This window comes from Salvia splendens, chromosome 5, assembly GCF_004379255.2.
Source record: "Salvia splendens isolate huo1 chromosome 5, SspV2, whole genome shotgun sequence".
NCBI lineage: Eukaryota > Viridiplantae > Streptophyta > Magnoliopsida > Lamiales > Lamiaceae > Salvia > Salvia splendens.
Window position 1 is genome coordinate 6,907,983 of NC_056036.1, and position 21,143 is coordinate 6,929,125.

At 40.1% G+C, this 21,143-nt stretch overlaps 5 protein-coding genes across 6 annotated transcripts; 2 read left to right on the top strand and 3 right to left on the bottom strand.

Annotated features, from left to right (window-relative positions):
- The first annotated feature begins 37 nt into the window (after positions 1–37).
- On the top strand, positions 38–2,704 carry LOC121805672 (protein OVEREXPRESSOR OF CATIONIC PEROXIDASE 3-like). The gene is made up of 4 exons (XM_042205618.1): positions 38–335; positions 725–1,132; positions 1,366–1,707; positions 2,315–2,704. Exons 1-4 carry the CDS (start codon positions 147–149, stop codon positions 2,465–2,467), a joined length of 1,092 nt encoding a protein of 363 aa, XP_042061552.1. The 5' UTR covers positions 38–146; the 3' UTR covers positions 2,468–2,704.
- A 5,135-nt stretch (positions 2,705–7,839) lies between these two features.
- Positions 7,840–10,116, top strand: LOC121804461 (transcription factor HY5-like). The gene is made up of 4 exons (XM_042204016.1): positions 7,840–8,026; positions 8,584–8,758; positions 9,021–9,177; positions 9,762–10,116. Exons 1-4 carry the CDS (start codon positions 7,930–7,932, stop codon positions 9,804–9,806), a joined length of 474 nt encoding a protein of 157 aa, XP_042059950.1. The 5' UTR covers positions 7,840–7,929; the 3' UTR covers positions 9,807–10,116.
- A 46-nt stretch (positions 10,117–10,162) lies between these two features.
- Positions 10,163–12,937, bottom strand: LOC121804459 (adenine nucleotide transporter BT1, chloroplastic/mitochondrial-like). Its single transcript, XM_042204015.1, has 3 exons — positions 11,948–12,937; positions 10,864–11,025; positions 10,163–10,792 (listed from the first exon to the last, which is right to left on the bottom strand). Exons 1-3 carry the CDS (start codon positions 12,452–12,454, stop codon positions 10,319–10,321), a joined length of 1,143 nt encoding a protein of 380 aa, XP_042059949.1. The 5' UTR covers positions 12,455–12,937; the 3' UTR covers positions 10,163–10,318.
- A 286-nt stretch (positions 12,938–13,223) lies between these two features.
- Positions 13,224–16,006, bottom strand: LOC121804457 (pentatricopeptide repeat-containing protein At5g66520-like). The gene has a single exon (XM_042204012.1). The coding sequence runs from the start codon at positions 15,068–15,070 to the stop codon at positions 13,310–13,312; it is 1,761 nt and encodes a 586-aa protein (XP_042059946.1). The 5' UTR covers positions 15,071–16,006; the 3' UTR covers positions 13,224–13,309.
- Positions 16,007–16,086: 80 nt separating this feature from the next.
- LOC121804458 (DEAD-box ATP-dependent RNA helicase 15-like) lies at positions 16,087–20,374 on the bottom strand. Of its 2 annotated transcripts, none has more exons than XM_042204013.1 (12): positions 20,214–20,374; positions 19,948–20,071; positions 19,448–19,548; positions 18,621–18,793; positions 18,259–18,490; positions 18,036–18,154; positions 17,454–17,510; positions 17,192–17,376; positions 16,875–17,019; positions 16,703–16,786; positions 16,551–16,614; positions 16,087–16,400 (listed from the first exon to the last, which is right to left on the bottom strand). In XM_042204013.1, the coding sequence occupies exons 2-12, from the start codon at positions 20,061–20,063 to the stop codon at positions 16,390–16,392; spliced, it is 1,287 nt and encodes a 428-aa protein (XP_042059947.1). In that variant the 5' UTR covers positions 20,064–20,071; positions 20,214–20,374; the 3' UTR covers positions 16,087–16,389. The 2 variants fall into 2 exon arrangements, with proteins under 2 accessions (XP_042059947.1, XP_042059948.1); XM_042204014.1 differs by having other exon boundaries at positions 19,948–20,074; positions 20,214–20,368.
- Between the last annotated feature and the right edge of the window lie 769 nt (positions 20,375–21,143).

The following is a 21,143-nucleotide window of genomic DNA, read 5'->3' on the forward strand; positions in this document are numbered from 1 at the left end:
CCAATAAGATGAATAGAGAAGACCCACTATATTAAAATCAATAGCCCCAGTTTAATTTTTATGCTTCATCCCTTCATCTCTCTCTCTCTCTCTCTCTCATCTTCTCCCCATCTCTCTCTCATCTCACTTCTCCGGTGGGAAGTGAGATGGCGTCAAGTTCAAATGCTCTTCGCATATCCATTACGCTTCAGAGCACCAGAAAAACCCTCTTTCCCTCAGTCCTCGCCAATTCTTTACGGCCAAGTCAGCTTCCCTCGCGCTTCGCCGCTCTCACCTGCTCCAGCCGCCGTCGAGACGGCGGAAATCCGCCCCTAATTCCCAAGAAAAAAAACAAGGTATACCCTCCTCATATATATTTTTCACTTTGTTTATCCTGATTTTGAAGATACAAATGTATATTAGGTATTGGAAGGGTAAATGGGCTATTTCATTGGTTCGTCATTGTTAGTTTGAGCTGGACTTGTGTATAAAAGATGCGTGTTTGCTCATTTTTTTGTGATGTTCTGTTCTGTTATTGGAGTGACTGTGATGGTTTAGGTTGATTTCTGCATGTGTGTGTGTGTGGTGGCAAAAAAAAGAAGAAAAAGCAAGGAAAGGTTTTGTGCTTTGAGTGACTCACTTCTGATGTTGTATGTGTTACTATGATTTTTTCAATTGTCATCGTTGGGGATTGAACAGGGTTTTGGTATTGACTCAAAGATTTGTGCTTTGTATCCTTGTTTAGAAAAAGATTGCCAAGAAAGAAGTTGGAGAGGATGATGATTTAGATGAAGATGCTTTTGAGGCGCTCTTTCGTCAACTTGAAGAGGATCTGAAAAATGATGGTTTAGATGGTGAAGAAGATGATGAGGATGTGAGTGAGGAAGATCTTGCAAAACTCGAGAAAGAACTAGCTGAGGCTTTGGAGGATGATGACTTATTAGTGGCATTAGGCTCTGCTGCACTTGGGGGTGTTGTGAACGAAGATGATGAAGAAGAAGGAGAAGGAGAAGAAGACGATGATATTGATGTTGCTAGTGATGAGGATGCAGATGAAGACGATGATGAAGAAGAGGAACTGCCTGTGAAGCTTAGGAATTGGCAACGCAGGAGGCTAGCGTATGCATTAAAGGATGGTCGCCGCAAGACTAGTGTGAGTCTTACTCTTGTTAGTTCTGTGTGAATGCCTCGTGATTTGGCCTTTTATATAGTAGTATTAATTATTCACCGGATTTCTGATTTTGACTTTGTATGAAAAGGAAACATCTCGTGAAATATGATGCTCATGATTCTTGAAATTAACTTCTGCTTTTGTTGTGATCATGCTCTTGATTCTTGAAAATTGTCTTTTCCTGTTTCATGACTTACCTCTCTTCTTTCTTGCAGATAAAAAATCTTGCTACTGACCTTTGTATGGATAGAGCAGTTGTTCTCAAACTACTTCGTGATCCTCCTCCTGATCTTGTCATTTTGAGTGCTACTTTGCCGGATAAACCAACAAAAAGAACTAAAGATCCTGTGGAGAAACAAGAGGAACCTGTTGCTTTGGAGACAACAGCGAAAACAATCAAAGATCCTGTTGAGATGACTATGGATGCTGAAAAGCCTAAAGTTGAGGCCAAAACACCAGTTCATGTGATGCAAAGCAACTGGACTGCTCGAAAAAGGCTGAAGAAAGTACATATTGAAACCCTCGAAGAAGTTTACAGACGATCAAAGCGCCCAACTGTGAGTAACTCCCACTAGCACATGATAGTATTTGCAATTGTTTTTCAAAATATGTAGCCAAAAACTGATAAGCCATGCATGATAAAGTTCAAGAAGAATTCATGAAGGCTGCCACAGGATTTCCCAGACTATTTTAGTTAGCAAGAGAAAGATATACAATGCGTTTGGCTTTACGATTTCTGAAACTCAGTACTAATCACAATCAAGCTAGTGAAGAAGTATAGAATTGGGTATTGGACCGTTGGTGAAGGCTGAACAAAAGGGAAATTAGGATCTTTTCGATTGAATTTTCATGAAATTTTGTTCGTGTCAAAATGCCTGTTTAAACTTTTATAATCCATGCTAGATCAGAAGAAGACGTCTCGTTTAAGTGCAATGGAGACGAGTGTTGCACTTGATAGGATCGAACATTTCAACATTAGCTGAACTGTGATCTTGCAAGTTATATCATTGAATCTTGAAAATGTCAAAGCTAGTTTTTTTTTGGATTATTGCTACTTGACAGAAACTAGTTAGATCCAATGTTTCCAATACCAATTTTCTTGATTCAGATTTTGTAATTTTGGTTTCACCAATTCTCTTCTCGTCATCCTTGAAATGGTTGCAGAATGCGATGATCAGCAGCATTGTGCATGTGACAAACCTGCCCCGGAAACGAATTGTGAAATGGTTCGAGGATAAACGAGAAGAGGATGGAGTACCTGAACAGCGCGTCCCCTATGAACCACGTGCTTCTGAATCCACCATTACGACCAACTAGAAGTCTAGAACCATCTTCAGATGCAGTGAATAGAAATTTTATTACATGTTGCAGCAGCAGCTTGTTAGTTTGTAGTAGATGATAAAGATTGTTTCTTGTGTCTGAAAAGCTGAGTGATTTTGCATGGTTTTGTAGAAATCGTTGCTCCACATGTTTCCCTTCATCACTACAAATCACAGATGAATCAAAATCATCTGTATTTGAACTCCATTATCTAAACTCTTTTCTTACTTTTTATTTCATTGCATTTATATCTATAAACTGTAATTTTGTCTAATTTTTAAATAAAGAAACTAGAAATTGATTTCTTGACGTGACTCCTAAAATATCTAATTTTTTATATATTCCTTTCGTGTACAATAATTCTCTTTTCATGTCTCCATTTTATGAATTCGTTGTAATATGAGTTTATATATTCACTCACGATGTTCTTAGTTCCTTAAAATATGTTGGCCTGTATTTCTTAAATTTGTGACATTTAGGAGTTGTTCGGTTTATACTCATAATTGAATATGCATTATGATTATTTAATAAAATTGAATCTCACAAACCTAGATGGATAATTGATCTTATAAAAATTACTACCACTTAATTAGTCATAACTTTTAATTAAAATAATCGCACAATTTAATTCTGTATGGATAATAATATGATATGGAGTAAAATGCATCAGTCCAAAAACTGTAAAGGTCCAAAGTCATGTCTAAGTCAGGGTTCTGTTATGCACACTTATATTTTGCTGAAATCATTAACACTACAAATTATGGCACGAGTTGCACCTAAAAGAGTGACATAATTTATTTTTGTTTGGGAAATAGGGGCATTATTCTTGGTGGTCAATTATTCAATTTTGGTAGATGTTCGAATTTAATTTTAACTTAAGTGTCTATTCTCGAATTCTAGTTCTTCAACTTGTCTTAAAATATCTAAGAATATCGAGTTTATTTAGAAATTAAAAAATAATATAATAAGTATGAAAATATATATAATGTTCATGCAAATAAAAATAGTTGGATGACCAAATCGAAAATAGACCGAAATCGATGTGCAAATCAAAATGAGTGAGTTAAGACTATTGTTATCCCTAATTGTGGATTTATTAAAATGAATTTTTGTTTTCTCTTTCGGCCATCCACAACACTGTCACTAAATCATCCCTTAACCGTCCCTTAAATTACTATTCACGGGCCCCACTGTACTTTTTTACTCCATCCCTTAACTAAGGGACAGAACCTGCAACCCTCCATCTCTTAATCGTCCCTTAAATTACTATTCATTCAATTTTATTTTTTATTTTTATTTCCAACCAAATTCAATTAATAAAAAACACACTTCATTAAAAATAAAATAACATTACAACATAAAATTTGAAAAAAATTAAAAAAAAACATAATTAAAAATCCTAAAAAAATTAAAAATACATAATTTAATTTCCTCCGCCAAAGTTTGCCCAAATGTGCTCCATTAGATCATCTTGGAGTTGGGCGTGGGCGGTAGAGTCACGTGTCCTTGCCCGAATAGACAACCGTTCTTGTATAGACGGGTGCACTCCACTTAGAGGCGGACTACTTGCGGTTGAGCTTCCGGGGGCTTCAGGGTCGAACCAATTTCCCGCCTCGGGTCCTTCGTCTTGGACAATCATGTTGTGCAAGATTATGCACGTATACATGATGTCGACCATGCTCTCCATGAACCACGGACGAGACGGGGCTTTGATAATGTTGAAGCGCGCTTGGAGAACCCCGAACGCCCGCGCCACATCCTTTCGAGCAGCCTCCTGCTTCTGCGCAAAAAGCGTCTACTTTGCGTTCATCGCCTAGTGCACGTCTTCACGAAGGTTGGCCACTTCGGGTAGATGTCGTCGGCAAGATAGTATCCCATTTTATAGCGCCGGTTGTTAGCGGTGAAGTTGATGGCCGACGCTTTACCATCCAAAACTTCGGCGAAGAGGTCGGATTGGTGGAGCACGTTTATGTCGTTGTTCGAGCCGGGGACCCCGAAGTACGCATGCCAGATCCATAGCCGGTAGTCGGCGGCGGCCTCGTGTATAACGGTGGGGTGGGTGCCTTTGTGGCCGCTCGTGTACGACGCCCTCCACGCCACCGGGCAATTCTTCCATTGCCAGTGCATGCAATCGACGCTGCCAAGCATTCCGGGGAATCCGTGCACTTATTCGTGAAGGCGGAGCAGAAACTGGCAATCTGTCGTGCTTGGCTTCCGGAGAAATTCGTCTGTGAAGGCTGCCCGGACGCCTTTGCAGAATTGGAGCAAGCACATTCTCCCAGTGCTGTCTCCAATGTGGAGGTACTCGTCGAACACATCCGTCGTTTGTCCAGTCGCAAGCTGACGGATTGATGCAGTACATTTCTGCAGCGTCGTGTGGCTGGGACAGCCGACGGCGTCGAACCTTTCTTGGAAGAAATCTTCCCGGGCTGCCAATGTATTTGCGATGTCAACTTCGGAAATGGTCCCTGAACTATGCATTTTGCACGCAAATGGTACATAAACTTTAAAAATACTATGATAGTCCCTGAACTAAGGTGTAATCACATTTTTTTACTACTTTTTCACTATTCATCACAATTTTGCACAAAAAATGCCCCCAATGCATGAAGTGTATTTTTAGACTTTCATATCTAGGTATTGGATTTGATATTTTCTTTATATTTCTCTCTAGTACTAAATATGACATCTTCTTATAATTTGAGTACCTAAGATAATATTATTCACTTCACTTTTTCAATCACTTTAGGCCATTAGCAATGGGGCACCCTAAGGCGCGCCCTATGACACGCCACGTCATCAGTTTTATCCTCCTACCCCCCACCTGCAATGTGGCGCCCTATGGCACGCCCTATATGTTATACTATTGTTTTGTTAATTAATTTAAATGTTTTCAAATATGTAATGCATACTAAATTAAAAAACACAATGATTAACTAAAAACCGGCGAAGATTGCATTCATTAAACAAAAGTTACACGATTCGAGTTGGCTAATCTACGCAATTCCCATTCCGGCGCAACTCATCGATCAACCCCCGGAGATATTCGGCTTCGACGGAGTCCGTGCACTTCTTGAGCATTTTGTGCGTCTGCAACAACGTCTTCGCCATCGAGGTTGTTGCCAACTGCTCGAACGCGGCGGCTGTCGGGTTCGGGGAATGGAGCGGGACTGGGATCGGCAATGGGACGGCGGCGGTCGAGGATGATGTCGCCGCCGCCTTCCCCTTGGCCTTCGTAGCCTTGAAGCCTATGGGACGCAGGGAGGACATCGGTGTGCCGGAACTCTCAATGTCCTCGTACGTCCAGTTGAGGTCCACCGGACGAGTTCCGCTTTCGCTGCTCGTGTAACCACCAGCTTCGGTGGTCTTCGTCCTCTTTGTCGCCCCGGTGTGCAGAATCCCGCCTTGGAACTTCTGCTTGTCCCTCAAGAGCGCCCAGATGGCCTCGTGCTTGAACTCGCCGTACAGGGACTGGAACGACATCAGCGCTTTGGAGCGCACGTCGCTCAAGCTCTCGCCGCTCCCCTGCGCCCTCGCGCACTTCTCGTACTCCGACGAGAACAGGTTGATTTGCTTCTTCACCTGGTCCCAGTGCTTGCGGAGCTGCTCCCGTTGGCGCTTGTACGCGCTCGGTGGCTTCGCCGCATTGTAGCGCTCGTCGATGCGCTCCCAGTACGCCACATGCTTCTGGTTGTTCGCGAATATCGAGTCCTCCGATATATCCACCCAACACCTCGCCAAAACGAGGGTTTCATCCGGCTGGTAGTTCGTACGGTCGGGGGCGTACTCTTCACAAGTTCCCGGAGGTGACAACTTGTAAGCGCGTTGCCGGTTCCGCTTCTTTTTGGCGGGGGCGGAAGCGGCGGCGGCGCGACGGGAGGGCTCGACGGGTCGGTTTGGAGACGGCTCCATGTCATCCAAACCGTACGATTCCGTGTTGAATTCGGGATCGTACTACGTGTTGGCGTTGAACGGTCGATAATCGTCGGGTTCTGTACCCGGCCAACGCGCCTCCCCAAACATCGGACTCTTGGGACTTGAATCCATTTCGTAGTAATAATAAAAATGTGAGTTTCGAGAGTGAAATCGTGAAATGAAACATTACAAATGAAGGTGGGGTAGGGTTATTTATACAAAAAATCGAACACGCGTGCCATCGTCTGTCGATCCCGCAATGGGGCGCCCGATGGCGCGGACGATGGCCTATCGCCCGCGCCATCTTCCGCCGAGCCCACAATGGCGCGGACGATGGTGCGGACGATAGGCCATCGTCCACGACGTAGGGCACGCCCTATGCATCGGTCGCAGACGTAGAGCACGGACGATGGCGGCCACCCACAATGTGGCATCGTCCGCGCCCGAGGACGATGGACGCCATCGGGCGCCCCATTGCGGGTGACCTTATGTCATATCTTCCTTCTATCTTTCTCTAAAATTTTTATTAAGTAAAAAATAAAAATAAAAAATAGTACTATTAAATTCTTAAATATATTAATTATAAAAATCAAAATTATAAATTTAATTATAAAAATAATTTGTCGCAAAATTTAATTTTGATTGTGATTTGATTATTTTTTAATATTAAAAATTAATTTTTTTAATTAAAACTAAATTCTTAACTTTTAATTAATTATAATATTTAATATTAAAAAAAAGTAATCATAATCAAATTAAATTTAGCTACAATTTATTTTGATAATTAAATTTATAATTTAAATTTTATTCCATACATTTAAGAACTTCATAGTGTATTTTTTATTATAATTTCTTACTTCCTAAAATTTAGAGAAAGAGAAAGAAGATATGACATTAGGTGATTGAAAAAGTGAAATGAATAATATCATTTTAGGTACTCAAACTAGAAGAAAATATCATATTTAGTACTAGAGATTGATAAACAAAATATCAAATCCAATACCTAGATATGAAAGTTCAGAAATTCCCTTTATGCCTTAATTCAGGGACTACTCATAATATTTTTAAAGTTTAAATACCATTTGCTTGTAAAATGCATAGTTCAGGGATCATTTGCGTAGTTCATTCTAAAAGAAAACAAACACCACTGTATGCTTTACCGTTAGAAACTTCAGGGGTGAGAATTAACAATTTTTGAAACTCTAAGGGTCGAAAATAGAAATTGGGTTTCCTCTGCCTAAAAATAGATACCTACTCCTACCAAAATTAACCGTCCGATCAAATAAAAATTTCGAACAGATAAAATCTCTCCACGTTCCCACCTCATCGACCTTTGATTAATCGAGCACGGTGTGGCTCTAAAACAGCCACGTTAACTGATTATCCACCGTCAGATTAACCTAATCTAATGGTTACTGTAAATCCGAGCTTCACTCTTTCCACATTACGTCCCGCTCTTTTTCTTACTAGAAGGCTGAATCATCACTCCTCAACACAATTTTCATTCTCTCCAGTTATTGGCTGTGTTTTTATTAGTTGGAGAAATGCAAGAGCAGGCCACGAGTTCTGTCGCCGCCAGCTCTTTGCCTTCGAGCAGTGAGAGGTCTTCTAGCTCTGCCCTTCACGCCGAAGTTAAAGAAGGTTTTTTTTTCCTTTCTAATCTTTGATTCTTAAACTCATTTTTTTCTGCTGCGAGGATTTTGTTTGCGGCATTGTTCAGTTGGGGTTCACGTGATGCTCTGTTTTGGAATTTATAATCTTCGATTCTTAGCTCATTTTTTCTTAGGTGGGATCTTCTCGAAATTGAATTTTTTTTAGTTAGTGAGTTCTCTCTCCGAATGGTTCTGGTTTTGGTTTTGGTTTTGGTTTTGTTTTAAAAAAAATCGAGTCTTGGCTCTCAAATGATACCACTGTTTTCTCTTTTTTCTTTGTCTGAAGAGTAGTAGAGCTCTTGTTTTCTCTCTAGTAATAGCACTGTTTCTGTTTGCTTGTTGTAAATCGGGATTCTGTTTTTAGGCTTTAGTAAGATCAAAGATCATAGCTTTTAGGTAGAATCAGTCAATTTTTCTTCAGTTTTATCGAGAATGTGAGATTTTTTCTCATTCGGATTGAGGTGCGTTTGTGTGAATTGTAATGGATTGGATCATAGTTATAAACTGCATATTTCTTATTATTTTAAAAATTGAATCTTGGTGAAGGCATGGAGAGTGATGATGAGATCAGAAGAGTGCCGGAGATGGGGGCGGAGGCGGCTGTTACGACAGCCTCGGGCCAGGATGGGGGTTCGACTGTGGGGCCCACTCAACCGTCAGCAGGGGGCTCTAAGAGGAGAGGGAAGAGCCCAGCTGACAAAGAAAACAAGAGGTTAAAAAGGTATGTTGAGAAAGCAAGGGCTATCCTTATCCAATTATATCCAGCCATGTCATCTCTTGTCCGAAGATATTCTTTGGGTCCCCTCAAAATAAGGATGAGCATATTGTGATGTGTGTTGAAACTTGAAAACAGACTATTCATGCATTTAGGCTGTTTAGGAGCTTAATAGGTTTTGTCTTGGTGTTGGTTATTACTGTGTGAAGTGCATTTTGGTAATCATGTTCATTTAATTTTTCTTTTAATTTTTTTTTTTTGGTGTAAGGTTGTTGAGGAATAGAGTCTCAGCCCAGCAAGCGAGGGAGAGAAAGAAGGCATATTTGATCGATTTGGAGGCTCGAGTTAATGAGTTGGAAACTAAGAATGCTGAGCTTGAAGAGAGGCTCTCCACTTTGCAAAATGAGAACCAAATGCTGAGACAGGTACAAGTTTTTCGCAGGTGCTTAATGTTATTATTACCTGTTCACGATACCTTGATTGCAAGAATCCCGTGGTAGACTTTGAGCTCGTGCATGTATTATCATGTCTGAAAACCTAGTGCTAGGTTTCTCATCTTGCTCTTCGTGTTTTTTTCCCAAACTATGATGGTTTGAAATAAGTCATACAGTATGATGGATAAAATATTTGTTACCTTGTGTGATTCTTGTTTTCTGTACAAACGTGATACATCAGTGGTAAGATAGCTTATCGAATGGGAATATGTAGCACAGACGTGCACTGAGCCCGTTTCTCTCTCTGATCCATTTACTTGTTTTCTCTGACTGGATTAGCCACCTATCGTGAACTGGATGGTTTAGTCTTTTGAAGGTGAAAGGAATTAGTTCCTTTACTAGAAAGATCTTCCTGATGAAGTCATTCGTTGTGAAACAACCTCGTTCCTTTATCTAATAGACCATACTTCTCTGTGCTTAACAAAATCATATTGTGAATGTTGTGATTGAGGATTATTTTTCATGTTTATGAACTAGTCACATGTTCTTGCTGCTAAACTGCCTACAAATTGCAGATACTGAAGAACACAACTGCAGGCGCGCAAGAGGGAAGAAAGTAGGTATGCATTGTTCAGATGTTGGGTGTGAATTGAAGAATGAGAGGGCAAAGAGTCCCTCCAAGGCAAGTTGTGTTGGATCTCCACACTCTTGTCAGTTGAGACGGGTTCCGATGTGCTGGCTTCTTCCCCCGGTTAAAGATGGTATGCAGTTGGATTATTATAGGATGCATTAGCTGCTGCTAGAGCTAATGTTGTTGTAAGCATTTAATGGTAGAGAGATGAGGTTGCTATAAATTATGGGATGAAATTGTATGTTCTCTATCTTCTCCCTTACAAATACAAGAAATTGAGGATCTTGTTGTTTGACAAATCGAGTCTGGAAATGGTGAAACAATTTTACATAAATTTACAAGCAATAACAGGAAAACATATTGATTCTCATCTCAAAATCAGTACAAGTTCCGAGCAAAAATTTCTACACTAGAAGAAAAAATTGTAAAGAAACTGTAAAATGTCAATTGACATGTGGTTTAACCACTGTGAAATATATTCTGCAAAACAGATTTCATTTCCTATGCATCCTCTTCTCTCTCTACCAAAATCTTCTTACATGCTTCATAACACATGAAAGATATCCCAGCCGCAGGCACCAGCTTCAGACAGCTTGGCCCAAGCCCTTTGTACAAACCTTGTATCCCATCTCGTTCGAGGATGCAGGCGAGAGCGTGCAGAACGTTGTTGTACACATGCATCCCGCTCACGGCCCCCACTTGCATGTGCTTGCGCGCAACTTCAAGAGGGAATGTGGCTGTGCTAGAAATGGCGCCAGCTGCTGACCCAATCAAGAGTGTTTCTATATTGCCTATCTTTTCTTGTTTGAAGATTTTCCTGTAGGCTTTCCGCAGAGTGTCGTAGGCGCAGTAGTTGGCGGCAGCATAAGGGATTACGCCAATCAGGCTCGGGGCGAGGCCTCTGTAGAGCTCGCCAGGCCCACCCTCTTGCAGTATTTTGACAAATGCATCCAGCAGACCATTGTAGACTCCTCTCTGCGAGCAAAAGGCATGAATGGTGCGGAAATTGATATGAACTCTGTATATGAAGTGGATTAGTTACTTACCTGTATGGTTAGTCGAGTTTTGAGTAGCTCGAGGGGGTAGGTGACCAGGGTTGAGGTGACCCCAGCTGAGGCACCCGCGACTAGAGAAGGAGGAATGGGTAACTTGGGCTGTTCACCAGGTTTGGAAGACAAGTTCTTGTTGACAGTGTCATAAACAAATAACTGCAAGAGAGTAAATATGTTTCAAGATAATGTTTTGAGTACAAAGTACAAACATATTAATTGGTGAATATAAATAAATTAAATTGTACATACTGAGGGAGATGATCACATGTTTTGTCAAAACTAGTTATGAACAAGGAAAGAGGAGCAATTACCAAATCAAAATCAGAGTATACTACTAGAGTTCCATCAAAGTGTTATAGTTGAAGATCATCACCAACTGAGATAAGCAAATAGGCGGCTGGAAATATTACATGTACAAAATATTCAAATATGAAATAATTAGGTTAAATATCAAGGCATTCTTGGTATATATTCCACTTCAGAGAACCACTTTTTATCTCTAGAAAACCACTTTATTGTCGCGTAAAAGAGACTTGCTCTCTAGAAAAACTACTAACCACTCTGAACTTGATCTTGACAGGATAAATGAAGTGTTCCTAGAGAATTACAGGGAACTCTCAAGGAGGAAAAATGAGCATATATATTAAAATCAACGTCATGACAGTAACCGTGGTATACCTTGTCAAGGTGACCCGTGAAACACTTGAAGTCACATAGTAATCAAAGATGTTGAAAGATCAAGAAAAAACACTACGCGTATACATGTACATAACTTCACCCTCTTACACCTTATTTTTTCCTACCATCACAGCATACAAGATTCAAAACATATATCACAGTGACAAGTTACCTACCTAAGCCCAAACTGGTGGCATTAAGTATCTCTATAAGTACTTCATGCTATAAACTAATAGCCATTAAGTGAAGCAATAGGTCTCAAGCTTCTACTTTCCTTAATAGACAGCAGTAGTTACAATTAACACCAGCTAACAATAAACCATGTAAAGCTCAAAAGCACAGAAATATACAACAAAATCTAGCTAAAACAGATGGAACAACACCCTAGAACACTTCTTACCTCTATGGCTTTGCTCGGTGCAACACGAATCACATTCACAAAATTCCCTCTAAACAATCCTTTCCATCCATCTGTTTTCATAATATTGTTGAACACCTCAGTTGTGGAATGCCCACTGCTACCTACCATCAAGTGAGTCCTAATCGTCTCCAAAGGAGCAACAACAGTCCGAGAAACCGCCCCGGCAATCCCACCACTAACTAACCTCCTTAATGAAGGATTAGAGATCTTAATCTTAAGCTGAAGCCCCTTTTTTTTCTTCTTTCCCCCCAAACCCTTCGCCTCACCAAACCCCTCAGGCAGTGAAACATATTTCATTAGCAAATCAGGATAGGGTAATTTCAGACCCTCATCTCCTTCATTTCCCATTTGCACAGAGGCAAACAACCCACCACCTGGATAAAAGTTGCAATCTTGATTGCTCCATTGAAATCCCAAATGAGAATCTGATAAAATCCCACTTTTCTTGAACGATTGAGATTTCATTTCTCCTCTACCGCCCATCATTCAATCTTCGTAAACCCTATAAACAGAAACCAAAAAAAAGAAAAAACTTTATCACAAACAGTCGCCTTGTTTCCCTCCGTGTGTGATAATTTCAACACGAAGCTTAGTTCGAAGATTTCATGTCTCGAGGCGGAATGAAAAAGGTGACGGAGGGAAAGATTCGATTTTGGCCAAATGGGTAGGCAGAAACTCCATTGCTGGCAATTGGGTAGTATATAGCAAAATATTCTAATTCTTGGTCAAAAAAGACAGTAGGCATAGGGAGAATAGTGTAAGATTGTAAAGCAGCAATCATGTAATCATATTATATGGATTTAATTAGATATTGCTATGGTGGAAGAATCTAAGAAACAATGGATGGACGCGGAGGTATCAATGAAGGGCTCTTTTACTTCGAGGAACAGGAATGAAAAAAGGTGAGGTGGGACTCTGTTCTTCCCTCTTCACACGCATAAAACCAGGTGAAATTTTAAACTTAATAGTAATAGGATAACTGAGACTGAAATGCCACATGATTTAGACGTGTCAACATTTCTTGAATATGTTTTAACTTATCTTTTTTAAAATTTTCGTTATTTTGGTCATAAAATATGAATGGTATGAATACTAATGTTGTAGGTGTAATAATATTTGATTATCGTTGATGTGCATGCCATTTGTTGTAATGATAACTGACGTGGCATCCTCTTCAACCACCAAACTGAATTCAAGTTCCATCTCAGTTTTCCCTTGTTTTCAATTTCCAGCAATACTCAGCCAAACACGAGACTTTCAAAAAAAAATTAAATGATTTACTTATTAAAAGATGAAATATATCAACTTGAAGAAGCAGCAACTGCAAGCTTGCATTAAAGATTACCAGAAATCTTTGCAGGAGCAGAATCCATCTTTAAAGTGATGAAACCTGTTCCTATCTCTCACTACTATCTGTCTATTATATATGAGAGATATGAGTTTAGTAGCAGAGTGACAATCCACACAAACCCGCAGATTCTTCACTATCCGAATAGTCGATCTTGGACTAGTTTTAAGCAGCGCAAATGCAATGGCCAGCTTCTCACTATGCTTATTCAAAGCACCCTCTTTATCTTCTTCCTCAATGTCGAGCAACACATTCGTCATTGTAGAAACGTATCCTACAGCTCTCATCTTCCTCTCCATCTCCTCCACCATCTCGTAAATCTGGGAGTGCTCTTTATGAGATTTATCGCCAGCAACAAACTCGTAAATCCCATCACCGAGCTCAATCATGGTGCTTCCTGGGATTTTCTTGATCCCTTTCTTCTTCATTGCTTCCCTAACTCTGGTTTTCCTTTTCCAATCCGAGAGCTTGGCATAGATGGACGCGAGCATCACATAGTTCGCCTCTTGCATAGGCTCGGCCTTGATGAGATCCATGGTGACTCTTTCACCAAGAAGGAGATGAGCTTGAGCATGAGGCGAAGATACCAAAGTTCGCCATATGACTGGATTTGGCGCCATTGGCATTGTGTTTATGAACTCGAGAGCTTGTTCAGTTAATCCGACCCTGCTTAGCAGATCCACCATACATCCGTAGTGCTCTATTTTTGGAGCAATGGCGTAATCTCTCTCCATTGAATTGAAATAATGCTTCCCCTCCTCGACTAAACCAGAGTGGCTGCAAGCAGTGAGCAAGCACAAGAACGCAACGCTGTCAGGGACAACCCCGGCTCGTCTCATTTCCTCAAAGAGGGCAACGGCCTCCAAACCACGCCCGTTCAATGCCATGCCAGAAATCACACAAGTCCAAGAAACAATACTCCTTTTACTTAGAGACATGTTGTTGAACAACCTCAATGCACTATCAACATCACCACATTTAGCAAACATGTCTACCAAGGCATTGCAGAGCTTCTCTCTCATCTCAAGCCTCTCCCTCTCGACGTATAATTCCACCCACCTCCCGAGCTCAAGGGCTCCGAGGTCAGCACAGGCCGATAGCACCATCACCATAGTGATCTCATCCGGCCTCACCCCCGCAGTCTGCATCGCTCTGAACAAGTTGATAGCTTCAGCAGACATTCCCCTCCTCACATACCCGCCCATCATCGTGCTCCAAGGGACTGAATTTCTCTTAGGCATTTCCTCGAACACCTTCTCTGCAAACTGAATCCCATCTTCACAACAGCAATACATGTGAAGCATTGCGTTGACAACATGCGATTCACCGTGAAATCCGAGTTTCAAAACCGACCCCTGGACGGATTTGCCAAGATTGAAGTCGCGAATGCCGGCACAAGCCTTGAAGACGAAAGGGTAGGTGTAGTTATTTGGTTTGAAGCCATGTGTAAGCATTTTGTTGTAGTAAAATATGCTAGTGCGCTTAAATTGAGTGGATTCTGCAAAAGCTTCGATAATGGTGTTGAAAAGAAAGGCGTCATGGTTATACGGGTGTGATTCAGGGGAGAAGATGAGAGAACAGGCATAGTGGATTGCGTTTAGAGCAGAAGAAATGGAGGTGAATTTGGTGAGGACCAAAGGGTTGTTGAGCAAACCGAGCTTGAGAATTCTTGCATGAATTTGAGTGAGTTTTGAGTAAGAATTGCATAGTTGAAGAAGGCTAAGGCAGCTCTGCTCCACCTCTCGTTTATACATCCAAGAAGAAGAAGAAGAAGAAGAAAGCCTTTTTCAAAGAAGGGATTTTTACTAGTAATGTTTTTGGTGAAAGGAAGACTTGATAATGTTGGGAAGTTTTAAAGATGAAAAATATTCCGGAAACTGGTTTGAGATGAAAGGCTATTGCTCAAGGAATAGAATCCGAGAAGGGTTTAAAGCTGCTGCAGATAGTGAAGAACCACAGTTTTCAAGGTTAATGTAGTGTGTGTAAAAACACTTTGATTCATGCTCTTTGCAAAAGTTGGTAGAGCTACTAGGATCTTGATGAATGATCCCCTGCCGTGGCAGAATGCTGGCAAGGGATCCAAGCTCCATGTTATACCTTCAGTGATCTTACTCACACCTACAATGCTCTAATTTTATGTTCTGCGAGTCTAAAGATATGGACTCGCTCTTGATTTGTTTCATGAGATGAAAAGGGCAGGTGTTTCGTTGGGATTTTGTCACACCAACACACTGGTTCTGCTCGATTGGGAAGACTCGCGAGGGACTACAGATTTTCGAGCTTATGCTTGAGGATAGAGGCGGTTGTAGTGGAAGAATTGCCTGAGGATCTAAGAATAACACTCGAGTTTCTCAACTAAACGAAAAACTGGCTTCCTGAAACTCAGATCATACTCTTACGACTCTACACCTACATGTAGAGGGGGGTAATGTAGACAAAGCTAAGCAAGTACTTGATAAGATGAGAGAGAAGGACAAGGTTCCAAGCGATCTAGTTTATGCTAGTTTGATTCAAGAATATTGCAAGAAGGGATGCATGAAGGAAGCTCTGGAGCTCATGAAGGAGATGATAGGGCTCAAGTATATCCCTGTTGTATCAACTTTTAATTCCTAGAGATTGCCTGCTTGACTTAGAGAGCTATGGATTCGTAGCCAAAGCATTGTGGGTTTAAGGAGATTTGCAACAAGCATTTTGTGATGCATATGCAGAAGATAGAAAGAGGCATAGCTCCAAATCATGACAGCACATGGTAACTATGGAAGTCTCAGAATAGATTGCCGGAAAAACTGATAAAGAGCTGATTTTTTGTAAACATAAATAAAGCTACCTCAAATCTGATTAAGCAATCCACAAAAACAGATTGTAACTAAATATGGTCTACAGACGAGATTATGCAACATCGGCATCAGATATTTTTAAAATCCGGGTGATAATATCTCATCTGATGCCAACCGCCCTAAAGTTAATAGAAGGTGCAACAATACAACAATTAGAGCAGCCATTGTCGATTTTCATAGCAAGAGTTTTTCAATAACCAAGAGCAACTCTCCCTCTCCCTCGCCTCACTTAAGCTTTACGATGGCACTGCACAACAACCAATGATAGTGTAAGCTTCAATTAAACAGACCACCACACAACAACCAATTATAGGAAACAAAAGCATTGGTCCCTAGATCAAACATCAAAATACAATGATTGGATGACCTAGTAAAAAGCAGACAGATAAATGCTTACTATATGTGGAAGTATCAATCTGTTCAGGTAGTTCTTTAATATCAACTTCAAACCTCTCCTGTACCTGTAACATAAAGTAGGGGAATGTCACATAAAATGAAAGGATCCAATAAGCAATTTCTACTGAAGGACCCCAAATCCCACTAACAAACCTGATTTAGAACATCTGAATCAGAGGCAGAAGAAACAAACGTGATGGCCAGTCCTTTGGTGCCAAACCTCCCAGCTCTACCCACCTTCAGACATGGGGGATAGGAACAGAAACTTAAGAGTTAGTTTTTTTTTCAGAAACTGACAACTAAAGGAAGATGAAGTAGATCATACCCGGTGAAGATAAGTATCTGCAGAATCTGGCATATCATAGTTGATCACAATATTAACTCGCTCTATATCAATTCCTCTTCCTACCAAATCAGTTGCTACAAGAATCCTCTTATGTCCCTCCTTGAATCCCTTGTAACGGGTCAATCTGCAAATCAAACCCATTCAGCATAAAAAACTGAAAGTACCAACATAGCATTCATTCTATCTCCAACTAATATTAATTAATCTAAATAAAATTGCAATGCACGTCACACCTTTTATCAGAGGACAAAAGACATCAATTTATATGGTTAACAGAAAGTTCAGAGATAAGGGACCTTTCTTCTTGCGACATGCCAGAGTGAATGCAAATCGATGGAAAGTTACACTCCACAAGCAACTTGTTCAGCTCAGCAGCTCTAGTGACACTTTTGACAAAGATAACAACTTGATTGAAGTCCAATGCATCCAGCAGATCATTCAGCTTCCGGTTCTTCTCCAGCTCACTCAGTTTGATGTAGTGCTGTTATTCACAATACCCATAAACGATTTACTGCAACTTCAAAAAATTGATGAGGACTATATTGTGTATGTCCAAACCTGTACAAGACCATGAAGGGTTAACTTCGCCTCATCATCAACGTATATCTCCATAGGCTGAAAGGAAGAAATGTTACAGTAAAGCATATTAGGGGCCCATGAGAAGCTAATGATTATCCAGTATGAAATGAATTGATGACGTGCATGGCCCGAATTGAGGTCCCGGTTCATCTGAATCACTCCTTGCAGAGACTTTACTAGTGCACCACCGCTGCTCAAAGTCATCTACTTCTCCAACTACATAACCAACTCAAGTTTCCAATCCATCCCTCTCCTCTCAATTTCTATAAAAAAGCACAGGAAAAAATACCTAGTTGAAGAAACAAAAAACCCACAAGACTACAAAAAAAACAACTCTGGACCACCTTCTATATAGATGAAAGACTACCAAAAAAAACCCTGCCCACCAAACCATTTGAAATGAACCATCAGATGTCGATTAGATCATAGGCAAGCATGATACAGCAAGCATACAGAGCTTTCACCACTGTATTCTTGGCATACATGTCACTTGCAGAAAGCTGGAATAACTGAAACAGTGTAGACTTCAAAATTCAAGTAGAACTGGCCACAGGACATTACATCTTGCATGAACTTTTTGCAAACAGGTCGAATTTCTTTACTGAGTGTAGCTGAAAACATCATAACTTGCTTGTCATGCGGTGTCATTTTGAAAATCTCCTGCACATCTCTTCTCATATCTGAACAGAGGTAAAATAACTTGATCAAATGATGACATTTTTTTCCAGATGCTTTGGTGAAACATGAATGTTTTCAAGACAGTGATACTATAAGGAAGGCATACCAAGAGACTCGAGCATCTTGTCACATTCATCAAGGATGAAATGCCTCACATTCCTTAGAGAAAGGTCCTTGTCTCTTGCTAGACCAAGTATCCTTCCTGGTGTTCCTACCACAATGTGGGGGCATTCATTCTTCAGAAGATCTTTGTGAATCTTAACATTGACTCCACCATAGAAAACAGCAACTTTAATATCTGGCAAATAGGTGCTGAATCGCTCAAATTCATGACAGATCTGCAAAATTCAGTAAAGAGAATATAGAGTAAGACAAGACAACATCAAAGTAACAAACATATCTAACCAAACATATATGCAGAGTCTCCATATCCAAACTTCCAAACTTGTTCAGATATAGGAAACATGCCTGATAAGCCAGTTCCCTTGTGTGGCATAGCACAAGTGCAGCAACTTGACCTGCAACGGGTTCAATCTGCTGCAATGTCGAAAGAACAAAGACAGCAGTTTTCCCCATACCAGACTTGGCTTGGCAGATGACATCCATTCCCAAAATGGCTTGAGGTATGCACTCGTGTTGAACTGGTGAAGAGCCAAAGAAATTTGATCCAAGGAACGCTCAGTTTCAATTAATAAAGGTTTTACCGTTCAACTTCTCCAAGATAGAGTGATGTTAGTGATTTACCTGAATAATACATAGACTATGAGATACATTATAATCCACAAAAAAAAGTTTGAAGAACGAGAAAAGTAATAGCCTTGAGTACACAACTGAACAGAAGCATCTAAAGAATGTACATGGAGAATTAAGAGAATGCACAAATACTTTTCCACATAACAACAATAGCAACTTAAGCAGCATACAAAAAAACTACCCCTAATTGAGTAATACCCAGAATGAAACAATGTCAAAAGGTAAAAAACTTGCATGAATGAAGAAGACCTATAGAGTAACTAAAACTTAAAATATCATACAAACAAAATTAGGATGGTCCACAATCTTGGGAGCAAGTTTAAAGAAAACAAATCATCCAGAATGGTAAACTTTCATACTTGATGCGTGAAATTCAAATAACATTCACTATCATTGCACATGTGTACCTACAGTCAAATATCTTATAAGTAGTAAAAGGGGAAGGAATTTAATGCTCATAATGAGTTAGAGACTCTTTCAGAAAATGGGCAGTAGCATGATTGTTGAGCAATTCAGGTTAACAATGAAATAGAGTATCTTGCCTTCTGAAGGATGTTCAAATCCTGAATCAACAATAGCTCTCAAGAGCTCTGGCTTCAAGAGGAAGTCTCTAAATCCTGAACTATGGATCCCCACATAGCCTCTGTACATAAAAGACACGATATACATAAACAATTTTAAAAAAAAAAGTGGGCCAAAAAATAATACATCATCCACACCTAGAACAACAAGCCAGCCTCTCTTAAAAGAAATCTCCGAACTCATAGACAATTGGTCCGTAATTTAATACTCCGAAAACCAAAACCAAAATCAAAGACACACAAAGCGACCAACTACACAAATCGTCGAGCTAAAAGTAACAGGTTTCCCATATAGAAACAACAGTAAACTAATAAAGTGAGATAGTACTGTACTATAAAAAAAGAAACCTAGTGGAATGAATTATAAGCATCATCGAAAAAACTTGATCCAACATATAGCAAACATAGAAGCAAATTGGGTAAGAGGCCTTCAAAAATTAAAGATCGAAGAGAAAACTCACTTCTTGCCGGACTCTCCGTTGACTTTTGCGATGACTGAATCGGGGGCTTTCTCTTCTTCTTCCTCGTAGTCGAGGAGTTCCTCTTCGTAAGCTTCGTTGTCTTTGGCGTCTCCCATTTACGTACCTGCTGCACGAAGCAGTAGATCAATAAACAAAATTCGTTCTTCGGTACTCCTAAATCTCAGAAAGAAAGAGATCCCTACTAGGGCAATCATAAATTGAAAAAGAAAATTGACGTATGAGCAAAGCTAGGGTTTCACTTTGACCTTTTGGATCTGATAGAAAGAATAGATAAGTAAGGGAGGTTATAGTTAGGGCTTCGAGGATTTCTGCAGACAAAAACGTTAGGAAAAGAAGGGCAAAAGTTCTCAATCGGCGGAAGAAGAAGAGAGAGAGTGTGTGTTCTGAAATTGATGCCGCGCTTGAAGTTTATCACTTTTTTTGGCCTGTGTGTATACTGACGGTTTTGCCCCTGTATCATGATGAAGCGCTGTATTAACTCCGTCCATATCTCAATACCGTCTCATTCCTTAACTATTTACGTGTCTCACTGCACTTTTTACCTCATCCCTTAAATAAGAGACAACACTCTTCATCTCTTAACCATCTCAACTCTTAACTATTTATTCAATTTCATTTTTTATTTTTATTTCCAACAAATTCAATTAATATTTCATTAAAATATTAAATTAATACTAATAATTCATAAAATCATTAAAAACCATGAAAATTACCACATCTAAAAATACGAAAAATACATAATTGAAATCCTAATATTACAATTTATTGAAATCCATTTGCTCAAATGGATCCATGAATGGATTAAATTTGGAAAAAGAATAATGTTTTGAGATGAAGAATGTAAAGTGTTAGAGGGAGAATAGAGAGCTTTTTTTATGGTAGATAATTTGTGTGAATGATTTGATATTTATAGAAGTGATTGGCGGCTTAAAATAGAAAAAAAAATAAAATATTGGAAAAACAGCAATAGACAGTTAGTATTTCTGGGGAAATTTTTTTTCGATTTTTTCATAATTTTTAAAAAAAGAAATAAAATTTTCAACGGATATAAACGATGTTCACTCGCGGGCCGGCAAGTGGGCGTCACGGCCGCACGGGAACTCGCCACGTGGCCAACGCGCGTGGCGAGCTGGCTCACCAACCTCCTCTCGACACCGGGCTACGCGACGCGACGG